The sequence below is a fragment of the Anas acuta genome, chromosome 2 (assembly GCF_963932015.1).
Source record: "Anas acuta chromosome 2, bAnaAcu1.1, whole genome shotgun sequence".
In the NCBI taxonomy this organism is placed as follows: domain Eukaryota; kingdom Metazoa; phylum Chordata; class Aves; order Anseriformes; family Anatidae; genus Anas; species Anas acuta.
In genome coordinates, this window is record NC_088980.1 from 22,658,543 (window position 1) to 22,672,307 (window position 13,765).

Sequence of the window (13,765 nt, forward strand, 5' to 3'; positions counted from 1 at the left end):
GTTTGTTAGAACTAGAATATTAAAATTTATTGTTTGATCTGTTTGGTGAATTTCTTTACTAGAACATCAAAATTGAGTGTTAATTCATCTTTCCTTTTAAAGCCTTCATGGATCCTCACTGTCAAACCAGAGTTCACGTTAGCCACACAGTTATTTATCATGCTGTCCTGTCTCCCGTAGGTTTGCAGCATCAGTCTTAAAACTTCATTATCGCAGTCTGGTCTGTTCTCAGCCCCTTGTTTTCTCAATCAGTACTTTTTTTTTTTAAACTTTTGAAACATATCTTAGAAAAATATTGCATATTCTGGCAGATGGCATAACTGTTCAGTGTACGCAGTGGTTTTGATTTTCTTTCTGAGGAATTCTTTCCTTTGAAGTTTGCTGCATTATTGTATACGTGCCTTCTGTGTTTCACAAAGGCATGGGTAGGCAGCAAGAGAAGTCCTGTTTCCAGTGAGGCAGATCTGCCAAGACATGGGAGTGTTCTTTTTGCTTGAAAGTGTAACGAGGAAAAGGTCTACAGCTGGGTGCAGTACATAGGTTTCCTGCAATACAGAGCAACGGAGTAAAGAAACACGCAGAATTAAACAAAATTGCAGCCAAGACTTGGACCTGAGGGAAGACACAGTATTCTTAGAACCCGGAGGGCCTGGGGGGTTTGTTATGCTGGAAACCCAAAGTTTCCGGATTGATAGCAGCCTGAAGAAGAGGACTTAGTACGCAAGATGCAGTTGAGAGATTTCTTTTTAAATTCTCATATTTTAAGTCTGATTCTGAAGTTTTAAGTAGTGGCTTGAAAAGGTTTATTTTAAAATATATATAAAAGTCTTTTAAAAAAAGCTTTTATGTTACTGGTGTCATCAGGGACAAGCAGTGGTCATGTATCTGCAGCAAAATGCTGGCTGATTCTAAGGTGGAAAATACTGTGTTGTTAGGAGTCTTTTCTCTCTTCCCTCTATTTTTTTTTCCTTATTTTTCTTAGTAGATTTGAGAATCTTTCATTTGAGGGCTTTCATTGGACAATTTTGCATACTTATTTCCATTCTAATGACTTTTTAATTAAAAAAAAAAAGCCATTCTATATTAAAAAAAAAAACACCTTTGTATTGCTAATATGGAATATTAAAATCTGTCTTTATAGTGGCATCCTTTCTCTTTTCTTCCATAGCTATGCTTCCATGGATAAAGGCATAGTAACTAAAGTGGCACAGCAAGAAAGCTTAAAGTTAGCAGGACATTAGCACTGTACGCTTTCCAAATTCCAGAATGTTTATCCAATGGAGAATTTAAAGTAAGGTCTTTCCAATTAGGAATGAAAAATATTGACCCTTTGAGGACTTCAAGGCTAATGATCCATATTCCCAGTAGGGAAACATATTGTATGGATTATGGATTTCCATCCTCAGTTAATGTTACCTGAACTGTGGCAGAAAAAGAATATTTTCTTTGGCATTGCAATGCTAAAGAACCTGCACAAGAAGTATAAATTTATTCATTTCAATTCCATTCCAAATTTAACTCCAGAATTATCTCATGTCTAGAATAGGTGAACCTGAGACTTTGATTTCATAAAAGGATTTTTGAAATTTGATGCTTGCACTGTGAACAGAGTGGATAGATATCAACTAAAAATAAGGTAAGACAGTTGTAATATGTAATCAGCAACTCGTTGAATACAAAAATGGAGACTGAATTTGATCTTCATCTGCTCTACCCATTTAGATAAATAGACTTGAATTGCTATTTGCTTCTGAGATCCCAAATTTTTCTTGCTTCATTTCTTTGTTCTTGTATTCATTTACTAGAGGTTTGCTCCTTGATACTTATAGGAAAAACTGGTAAACAAGAAGAGTTGAACAAATTTTTTTTTATATTCTTCTAATGTATAAAACACAAACCACATGAAGTTTAACACCCAATTAAGACAGACTTTAAATGTCGAATAATAAAAATAGACACAGTTTTTGTGTGCGTAGAATAGTGCTAGGTTAGTATGGTAAGTATTTTATTTTCAGAGATGAAAGATGTGAGATATCAGTGATACTTTGTCATTGATATATAGTGTCAATCTCTTTTAATATTGTTTAGACAGAAGAAAATATTTAAATTACCTTAGATTAGAATTTATTTTGGCTGTTTTTTATCTGATTAAATCAATATAAGTTATGTTTATTCCAGTAAAAAGGAATAGGAAAATACATTGTATACTTTCAGAACAAGATTTAAAGTTTTTATAAGATGAAAATAGTTTGACTAGATGAAAACAGACTTAACCAGTGTGCATACACATGCAGTCACAGAAATGTATTTTTTTCTTTTAAAGGATGATATTTTAAAAAAAAAAAAAACTTAGGAAGCAATATATTTTTCATTCTTTGATATTTAGTTATAAGGCTTTGTGTCAGGATTTTTTTAGTGTTTTGTTAAACTAAAACATGAGAAGTGATTTCTTGAAAGGCTTAAAATAAATTAAAAAAAAATGCTTGAAGTCATAATCAAGTAAGTACAATGTATTTTGTTAACTGATTTGTTGACCAAGAGGCTTTTACTAGCTGCCTTTCTTTTTGGATGGCAAGTGGCTGAGATTTAGTTTGGCCTTTATTCTGTTTGTCCTTAAGGTTTAGTTATGCAGCCACTTAATATACTTTTTTCCTTATTTTGATATCCAAATTATGAACCAGATAACGCCTGGAAAATATTTTTATTTGCTTCCTTTTTCTTTCCTTCCCATTTCTTCATTTTAAATGTCCTGTGTTCAGAGCTTTTACATTTTGTTTTGCTTTGCTTCCCATTCTCCTTAGATCAGATTTTTATCTTGCATTCTTCTCATTCTGTAATTGCCTTAGACTCTGAAGCTACATTGTTTTTTCCTTTTCTTTTTTTTTTCCAAACCAACATGGTTTTCTGTCCTTCACATTAAGAGAAGTAAGAGTCAAAATCCATACTTACTGTTTTTTTTTTTTTTTTTTTTTTTAAAGTTAGACCCATGACATTCTAGTGGAGTTTATATGCTAGTTTTGCCAAGTAGTTTTCTATAGAGATCTATCTTATGTTGGATGTAACTGATTTTCTGCTTCTACTGAATGCAAAGGAAACATGTTAAAATAGCAACAGATTATTGACAAGACTACTGTTCTGGTGCAGTTTTCCAGATCTCTTCTGATTTTAGTTTTGGTTGGTTTTGTTTTGGTTGGTTTTTCCCCCTGCCTGCTACTCCTTTAGAAATGTCCTTTTAGAAGGGATTCAGCTATGGACAGATAGTTTGTCTTTATGTAGCTGCTGTGGAAAAATCCTTACTATCCGTTGAATAACAAACTCCATTTGAGGGATTATTTACTTAAGGCAAATTTGATAATCTGTCTAAAACAAAACAACCCCCCCCTGTTTTTTCTAGGAGTTCTTTCAGTTCATCTGCCGGAAAAAAAGTTGAAGAACAGAATTAAAAGCTCTCTCTCTCTCTCTCTTTTTTTTTTTTTTTAATGATTTGGTTGCTAGTCAGGTTCATTTGTTTTATTTTCTGTATTATTTTTTTTTTGCCTTCAGTCAGGACTTGATATCCAGGAAAGTTGGTTGGAATTTGCCCGTTATCCTCCTCCAGAGGAATTGGGCTTGGTTATTTGTCCAAGGAGAGGAGATGTCCATCCTGCACTCCTTTAGTTTGTTAATGAGCACATGCAAATTGTACTGTAGTGTGTTTCTATCCATTCTGGATGATGTCTGTATTCTGAAATAAAATCTCCATTGTAATTAGATTAGAAATCAAGAGTCAAGCTGCAGCTGTAAAGGTCAAGGAGATGAAAAACTGTATAAAATTGATGACAGTAATTTCGTTGCTGGAGGATGTTTCAAGACCTCTAGGGGATATGAGAGGAGGACTAAAAAGGTTGCTGAAGAAGCATCAAGGGAATCTCTTCTGTGGCACAACTCAGTATCATTGCTGTTAACACGAAGATCTGTTGGCCAGTCAGAAACAGTAATAAAACTGGTGTGGTAGGACATGCCTGCTTTTTTTTCACTGCAGTGGCTGCCATTAGAAAGTCTGCTGGGAGCTCTGGCATCAAATTTGGGGAATACTGTGCCTGTGCACAGGGCACATAACTGAGAGAGGTGATATGTTACAGCATCAAAATCCACTGGTAAGTAACTCATTTTCATACCTGCTGATCTAATTTCTCAAAGTCCAATGATAAACCAGTCCAGACACCTCACTGTCTTGCTAAACTACTGACAGTTTGAGAGTTCCCTTTTGTTTTAGAGTTGCTCTTGCAGATTTCAGTTATATCCATGTATGCTATCAATTTGAGTTTGCATTCCATATTTCCTGTCCTAAATAATGGTTTTAAAGCTTGTTCTTTCTTATTCAAATGTTTTTATTTTTATTTTTAAGCTTTTATTTTCACTTTTACTTTTCACTACTCAGGTAGTTCTTGAACTGGAGCATTCATCTGATATAATTCCCTTTCTTAGGGAATTAGTCTGTTTGGTTTATTTCCTGTCTCCATCTGCTGGTAGGAGGGCAAATTGCCAACTGGACTGGCATTTTCTGGATTTGGAGAAATTAAACTTGCAGGTAAGAAATTACTGGTTTTTCGTAGGTATAACTGGAAATGGAACTAACTTTTTTTATTAAACAACAAAATCTATGTAAATGGGTCTTGAGAGACAATGTCTTCCAATGACATAAACCCAGGGCTAATTAGAAACAGTATCTAGCTGAAGTGAGACCAGAGAAATGGTTGTCAAGATGAGGCTTTTCTGTATTAGCTTTATTTGAACTTGAGATTATTATTATTTTTTTAATTTATTTTTAAATTCCCAGAGGTAAATATCATTACAGGATAATAAGTAAGTAAAGATAATCATCTTTTTATATCATTTGCATTTTGTACACAGGAACCCTGTGTGTGGACTGTATCCTGTTCCCATCTCTCCCCTATAAATGAACAAAATGAATCAGGTCACATTTTAAGTTACAGAAGTTTTAGATGTGTTAATTCAGAGGAACAATTTTGTATCTTTCTGAGAGGGAGCTGAGCTGCCAAAAGCAATGCTAGTGCAAGTACAACTATGGTATTAGCTCATGAATTAAATGTTAAAGGTTACTTTAAAAGAAAAAAAAAAATTGTTTTTGTGATCCTTTTTTTGGAATAGCTCCTGAACGATTGTACCAGAACAACTGAAAGGGCAACAGACTGTAGATCAGTAATTTGTTTATTGCATTTTGTTATTGTGCATGTACTGTACATAATGGTATTCTGCTTGTCCTTAATAAATCATCTCAAAAATGTAAGTCATGAAATAACCATCCTTCTCCACTAGTGTTCACTTGCTCTGTCTTTGTAAGGTACTCTCCGGAATACTTGCTTGCTGATTTCCTCAACTTTGATTATATTGAGGTCTATAATAAGATTTTACTGCTCTCACTTTTCCTTACTCCTTAAATACACAATTTAAGCACTGCAAGTCAAATGCATGTGGAGATGGTTCTGTGAGCAGCTGCACAAACCTGATGTTAATATTCCGGCTGTTCCTGTTACTCACTGGATGAAAGCAAGTTTATTGGATGAAGGACTAGGTTTTTTACTTACCATCTTTCAGTACAAAAATAGCAGTTCAGTAATTGCTTCCAAAAAATTAGAAATGTCTTCTCTCTGCCTGCCATTTTTTAAAATGTTTTTCAGAACTTTAAACACAATATGAAGGTATTTCATAAAAATATTTGTTGTGATAAAAACTGCTTAGGGCAAAAACATTGAGAGCAGGAGAAAAATAATTATTTTGTATCTTTAGGTCCCAAAAGACAGCTTCTGCTACTTCTTTGCCAACATGATTGTAAAGGGATGGAAATGATTGCAGGTAGATATCACACTGAATGTGGGAAATAAGTTCAGAAGCATTCAGCCAAGATTTTTTTTTTTTTTCATTTCTAGTTTAGATGATGTATCATAAATAAGTTTAAGCCCTCTCCTTTGTTTTGAGTGTATTTTTACACATTCTCTCTACTCTGCATAAAACTTTCTGCACTCTACAGTCTCACCAGGATGCCCTGCCCTGTTAAGCCTTATCTCACACGCTGCCTTTCTTCCATTCAAACGGAGTCATGCTGTTCTTACCCCTGTGTTAAATGGCTTAGTTTATCTTATCCAGGCCTTATCTGGCGTCATCCTAAAATCATCACAGCTATAAAACCACTATGAATAGAATAATATTTTATCAAATTATATAAAAAATTAAAGCTGTATAGTTTGATCTTTAATATTATTCTTTGGTTTGGATGGTTTAGGGATTTTGTTCCGTTTAAGTGATGCTTAAAAGTTATGACAAGTCTGTGCTTGGAGTCTTGCTTGCTTGGTCTACAGCTGCTTTTCAGCAGGTGCTTCTTGCCAGTGTTTCATTCTTCAGAGCTGAGGTGGTAGAATAAAATCTGTTCATACATAGGCCTTTCCAGTTTAGTATGTTTTATTGCAGGCCTGCTTTCATCATTTTATGCAGAAGATTGCATATATCACTTTGCCCCAGATTTGAGATATTTTCCAATTGAGACCCAGAGAGTTCAGTAGTTCCTCTGTGTGTGTGTGTGTAAATTACAAAAAAATGCTAAATTTGCATTTTATTCTTGAATGTTTTGTGAAATTTAGAAATGTCACCAATATCCCTGTTTGCCTTTTGTACCTGTCCACCAATTCTTTGTTTCTTATTTTTGTTTTGAGTCTTTATTTTTTTTTTCTCAGAAACTTTTTATATAGATAACTTATTTTGCTATACTGGCAGATATATAAGTTTCAATAGTAATATTCTTCTTTTGGTTATACAGTCTGACATTAAGCATGTGGAGAAATGCTCTAATCTTCATTGCACTCATTATGATTATTAAGAAAAGTCCTACTTGAGCTGTTAAATATTGCAACCTAGAGCTGATCAGCACTAGTTACAATGCTGGCATTCTGGCGAATAGAGTTCTACTGTAGAAATTAATTCTGCCTTGGATAAAATAAATCATTGCCTTTTGAGGCTTCTTCCAGAATGCCTCTTTGGACCAATCATCAGAGTAGGGGAGCACTCAATAATATAGAGGATCATTTTTCACATTGAGTGTTTGGACATTCACATGCTTGTTTTCACTAAAATGTGACCATATTTCCTTCCTTTTTAGCTTGTGTGGTAAACCTTTTGTTTCCATTTCTTCCCCTTTTTGAAAGTTTGTGGCAGTATCACTACTGCTTTATGATGACTGGGAGTTTGAGAATGGTGTAATCTGTGCAATTTCATATTTTGACTCTGAAAATAAGTCTGGTTATTGTATGTGAATTGATACTGCCTTTGTTTATCATGAAAGAATAGCTGTTTGCAAACTGTGCCATTCACAAATGCTTGCTGCAGTTAGATCTTGTGATGCTTTAAGAATGACTGCAAGAGGACAGACAGCTAAATAACTTGCAAAGCTGAAAGAATAGGTAGGAACTACTAGCACATGCTATGAGTATTTTCTCAAATTTCCCATTATCTGTATTGCTATTTCATAAAAGCTGAATACTGTGTTTGGATTGATTTTATATATTCAAAGATATTTTTACATATAATAGGAGAAGAGTTACTTCTGTATCCTATGTGGTGCCTGTTTCCCTTCCTGAGCATGGTGGAGAATTTTAAGTTGTAAACTCCCAGTACTGTCTTCAAATGTTATTGCTCTAAAATCCTTGGAAGAGTTTAGTTAGGTGTTGCTTCAGAACTTTTTTCCATGCAGCAAGGATGAAATTTCAGGTTACTGTAGCATGAGGATTTGTGGAGCAAGCCTTGATATAGAAACTCATGTAAAATACCGAAATTCTACTGTTAGCAACTTGTCTGCAGATGTGTAGTTTTTTATCCGCCTCACTCACTGTATTTATTTCTTAGTAACTTAGCATAGCTGCTGAGTTGTGTGGTGATAATGTACAGGAGTTGCCCAGATGGGAATTTACATATACGTGTATGAGTTTTCATTTAGTTACTGTGTGCATTGTTGCTAATATACACTGGGTGTCCTGTTAGGAAACCTCACTGAAAGCACGCAAGCCCTCCTGGGTCAGGAGGTCGTGCAGCCCAGCTATCGAACCTCATAATGACTTGCCAGGTCAGTGATTCAGCTTCCTCAGGCCAGCAAGCCTTTTAACAGACCTGTTTAATGTTCAAGGTACCCCCGGGGATTAAGGAAACACCACAGGGAAGTGAGTAACAAAAAAGATATTTGAAATTATGGAGAGCTTCAAGCTATGAAAGTGTTTCCTTCTATACACACCTCAGAGAGCAGAAACGTGAAGGAGATCCCAGGGTAGAATAGCTGATGCAAAAAAATCTTGCACAAAAGCTGGGGGAATTCACAGAACCATAGAATGGTTTGGGTTGGAAGGGACCTTAAAGATCATCCAGTTTCAAACCCTATGGCAGCATAGGCAGGGATGCTGCCCACTTGGTCAGATTGCCCAGGGCCTTGTCCAACCTGGTCTTGAACACCTCCAGGAATGGATGAGGCATCCACGATTTCATGTTGAGATGGAATTCTTCTTGAGAAAAGTTTCCTGAAAATAGTTTTGTTCACTCTGGTGCTTCAATGCTTTCTCTTGCAAAACTGCCATGTAACTGTCTCCTCTCTCAAACTCAGTTACTAGAAATGGCTTACTGAACTCACTACTGTCTTACCTTGCTTTGTGGGGAATTTTGTCTTTTTGGGTGGGATTATGTGTCCTTGTTGAGGTTCTTGTCTAAACAGTTCAGGTATCATGAGAATTAAAAACTGCATTGTAAAAATAGACCTCCTGAAAATAATACTTGTTAATTCATATGAACATGTGTCTGCCATCAATAGTTCTTCAATTCACTGTGCAGTTTGGTGTTTCAGATAACAGCATGGCATTTGGCTTTGAACTCCAGAGTACATTCAGTATGGAGATACTGCAACATTAGCTATTTGCTTCAGGCCACAGGTTTTAAAACTAGCAAAGCAGCATGTACTGTTGCCTAGTTTTCATAGATTTTAGAATTTATGTGTAAATTAGAAATAAAAATAATATTGCTTAAGTTAAACAACAGCACAAGAGTAGGCTGGAGGTTGCCTTTTACTACTGGAAAAAGGCTAATGTCGTCTTGGAACCTGAATAACCATGTACTCTCCTAGTTTCTATATTGTTTCTGGTAGATGATTTCTGATGTTAGCATATTAGCTTCCTTGTTTCTAGAACTTTAGAAAACTGATCTCCTTCATAAGGCTAAGAAGCAAAACTGATTTGAATTGTAAGGTACCTCCATTAACGTGTTTTCAGTAATGGAGAAATATACTTTACTAAAAACTGTAAGGTGATAAAACACAGAATAACTTCATGTCTTGTTTTGCCTGGAAGCATGTAATGGAATTAACACGTCTGGGTTTTAGTTCATTCCCCCAAAACACTTATTTCAGGGTGAGGAGGAGGCAGGTTGCACTTCAAAGCCCACAGAATTGGGAGGAAAAAGGGAATTATGTTCCAATAGTTGGTCTGTTAATTACCATTATGCAGACAGAAAGCATCTTTAAAATGATGCTGTTTTTTAATGCTTTTGCAGGAAGAATGTTATTTTACCTTTTCCTGTTCCTAAGTTGCTTCCCCAGGAAAAGTGAACCGCTTATGATGGTTTATGAAAATTGCAGTCTGTCAGTCACTTGAAGTAGAGTATTGACTTGGATGGGACTACTTGTTCTGTTTTTCTTTTTGTACCTTAAAGAATTGTTTTTAATAGACTGAGATTTACTGTTTTTTATATTCACAGGACTGTGCTAAAGAATAATGACTTGAGATCAAGACAAGAATTAACTACTCACCTCACCAATCAGTGGCCTTCCCCAGGAGCTCTGGATGTCAATGCTGTTGCCTTGGACACTCTACTCTATAGAAAGCACAATCAACAATGGGATGAGTAAGTTGAATATTTAGATTCACCTTTAAAAGAACAGAAAAACTCAATTATGTATTTCCCATAGCATACTCTTAAATGTATTCTATTTGAAATACCTGTTGGAAAAATTCTGTGTTTCTCACTTAACATGAAAATTTCCTTCCTTTGGATTAGGGGGAAAAAAAAAGTTTTCACAAAAAAACAACAACAACAACAATAACATCTTTTGGGAAACAAAAAATAGAGACTGATTAAGTGAAGAAAGATTAATAATTTTTTTCATTAGTTATTTCTCTAAAAAAATCATTTCATGGAAAATATTACTAGTGGGATCTTTAAATGTGCTATTATTTAAACTTATTACTTGTTTTACAGAAAAAGTTTTCAAAGTCTGGACCAACTTTCGGCAGATGTTAGTCTTTCTCAAACCTCTCTGGATCCAGGCCACTCACAAGATGGAAAGCAGGATGGAATAAACTTGTTAAATGAAGGTACAGAGCTATGCCAGTGGGTTCATTTTCTTTTATTCTTCATGGTTCTGATCTTCAAACCCCATGAGGTGAATTTTCAGTCTGGGAAAGAGATTGAAGTGCATCTTTTCTCTGGCGTTACATGCTTTTTTTTTTTTCTGTTTCTCTAAGTACTATATTTCAATTAAGTCTGCATTTCTTCAAGACTCCCTCTCATTCCTAAACAGGACTTTACGGTGTGTTCAAGGCTAGGCTAAGCCTGTCTTCCTTATGTGATGGATACATCACATAACCTGAGAAAGGCATCTTCCTGCTATAACTAAATCAAACCTTAATCCCACTCCTGTTTTTTAAAAGAAAATTTAAAGGCACTAGATTTGCAACTACCACTGTCATTCTTACATCTTGCTTTCAACATTAATTTGTGGTAATCTGTGGAGATGCAGCCTGATAATGCATATGGTTTTGAAAACAAAACCAAAAAACATGATATGGGCTGTGCTAGAACATAAATGTAATATACCGCCCCCTTCAAAATCTGTATGCTTATCAAAGTTTAACTGCTCCATCTTGTGGACAACTGTGAAAAGCAGAAAAATTCGGGAAGACTTCTGAAATAGTAGTATTTTGAGTACAGAACAGAAAATAGCATAAGCATTTTTCTTTATCTTACCAAATAGTTACCTTTTTAAGCTGCTTGCTTTTAAACTCAAGTTTAAGATGATTTATTTTATTCTGCAGATGAGACAGGAAGGTGAAATAGGGAGATATTGATAATCAATTTATTTATTTTGTGCCAACTCAGCTAATAAATTACAACTTAAATGGCTATTCTGAGAAGGAAGGAATTGTCTGGTACACACATACCTTTTAAGCATGTTTCTTGTTAACTGTTAAGTGTGTTTGGATGACAGGGTAGATGCTTGCACTGCCACTCTTACACTGCAGGGCGTTTTCCAGTGTCAGGAGTGTAATTCACATCAAATTACTAAGAACAAAAACATTTTGTTTCGTGAAAAAATACATTGTAATTCCAGGTAATTCTACGCTTTTCCAGGGATTCAAAATTAGATCTCTGGTACTGATACTGTATTAGTAATATCATTTCCATTTATAATGTACTCAATTAAAGCCAATTTTTGAATTAGTAATTTCTATTCACCATGTAGACTGACCAGCCCAGCCTGTAATGCAAATCTCTGTTCTGCATGGAATAGGGAAGGTATAAATAACATCTCTTCCTTAACTGCATTTGTGATGAATGCATGTGCTGAAGCAGGAACATGTAACAGTTTAGATGAAATTATTATTTTTCTTTTCCTATTCCCTTTTTGTTTGTGGTCAGATCATCTTGTGCTGTAATGATTAGATTAATCTGTGTTTTCCTTAACAGGGAAGGAGGACACTCCATCGTTGCTTGGCCTTTGTGGCTCTCTTACTTCAGTAGCAAGCTACAAATCTCTAACAAGTCTGAAATCAAGTGAATATCTTGCGAGTCCCACAACAGAGATGACGAGTCCAGGCTTAACACCATCTTGAGATGCACACGAACAGGAAGAGCTTTGTGTTATATGCATTTGGTTTATGTTCTATAATACGACTTGCAATGAGACTGCTAGTTCTAAGTTAAAAATAAGCTGCTTTATTTATTTTTTTTTCACGGTTACCAATTTAATTCACAAATTCTCTTTTCATTCAAGTTTTTTTTTTTTTTTTTTCCTGCCAGAGGACTTTTTCAGATTTTCTGTTTTAGTCTTGAATTATTTAAAACTCTCAGTCAGGTACAGGGCATATACTCTGACACTTTTGGCTGATTTTTAAAATGAAGCAGTTGGAAATCAGTCCCCTACTTAACTGCCATGACCTTTGTTTCTCCTTGCAGTGGTTAACAGCCTGGCCCTACTATAGCCATAGTGCTTCTCTGCAGTGCTTTAAATATTAACTCTTGCAGAAAACACAGGGAATCCTTAATGCCAGTCTTTGTAGGCAAATATTTTACTTAAAAATCCATCTTTTCATCTGTGTATGTTGCATAGGACCTCAAATAGCGTATTTAACCTGTCAAGAGCTCTTCTCAAGTTGATTCAATGTTAGATTTTGCATTCTTATTAGCATCATGGCACTTACAAGATGTCTGAATCGCACTGAAGAATCACACTGAAACACTCTTAGTAATTCTTAAAGTTGCATGAGAATAACAAATACAAGTTGATCATCTAAATCAATCATACTTAGTAATTTGTAAATATTGAGGAAACTTGCTAAATTTCAAGCTTTTGAATGACCTGGCTTACAAATAATACTCTGAGGAATTTTTTGGCTTACTGGCCTTGCTAGAAAGAGAGGGACTAAGGATGGTGGGGTTAGCACCTTGGGAAATTTGGATCACACATTTATCGGCAAGATCCCAAGGAGACTGAAAAAGGGGAAACAAAGACAATGTAATGGTATTCTCATGTTAAAGGTTTTTCTCATTCCTGTAGTAGTGCAATAGGTATTTTCCTTGATTAGGTAATACAGCAAATCTTATTTAAGTCCGTTTTCTCAAATGATTTGCCATTTATTTAAATTACAGATACAAAAAGCTTGCAACATTTTTTAAGTGAAAGTAACTTTCCAGATTACCCAACGGTTTTGAAGTTTGCAAATTAATTTTTGAATTGCAAACTATATTCTTAATTCTTTGTAAGATATAATGGATCCTTTATCTAAGAATTTTGCTAATCAAGGTAATGCTTCTCAATATGATTAGTAACTTTTTAAAAGAAACTTAAGTGCATGTAAGTATGTTGTATTTATAAGTGCTAGGGAAAATGCTTTTTTTGTGCCAAAGAAGTTTCATAAATTGTTTACATGAGTAGCTGCAATACAAGACAGATTTTTAATTGCTTACTCTCGGATGTTTACAGTATGTCACTACACTCTGTATGGTTTTAGTTGATTTGCCTCTTGTAACGGTACCTTGGCACTACTACAACAGTCTGGTCTTCTTAGAATGGGCTTGAAAGAGAGAATTCATTTTTACTGTTACCAAAACTGCAGGAAACATACAGCCTCTGTAAGTGTGGGGCTTCATTTCTCTGGAACTCAAGGCACTGTTGGATTTAACTGCATGAGGTTCAAGATGCTTCGTCTCAACTGTAGTCTACAGTGCTGGATAAGCGAATGCAGAGGCCATTTTAATGGAAAAGTTTAAAGCAGCTTAGAAAATTCCACAGGCCTTGTCTTTCAAGCCCTCGTGAACCCACTCAGTTAATTTCTCTGTAATAAACTTTTAAGTCCTTTCATACACTGTCAGAACGTACATTACTTCATGTAACTGTTCTTTGGTTATTGCATTAAGTACATGTTCTCTCATGGCAGTTGAGTAACATTATTAAATACTA

General features: G+C 35.1%; 1 protein-coding gene across 1 annotated transcript in view; it reads left to right on the top strand.

Annotated features, from left to right (window-relative positions):
* Window positions 1-13,531, top strand: part of RUNDC3B (RUN domain containing 3B) — a 50,699-nt gene extending 37,168 nt beyond the window's left edge. The window contains exons 9-11 of the mRNA XM_068673881.1: window positions 9,784-9,930; window positions 10,285-10,400; window positions 11,773-13,531. Of these exons, the coding sequence (XP_068529982.1) occupies window positions 9,784-9,930; window positions 10,285-10,400; window positions 11,773-11,918 (409 nt within the window). The 3' untranslated portion in view covers window positions 11,919-13,531. The remainder of the gene's footprint in view (window positions 1-9,783; window positions 9,931-10,284; window positions 10,401-11,772) is intronic.
* The last annotated feature ends 234 nt before the right edge of the window (window positions 13,532-13,765 follow it).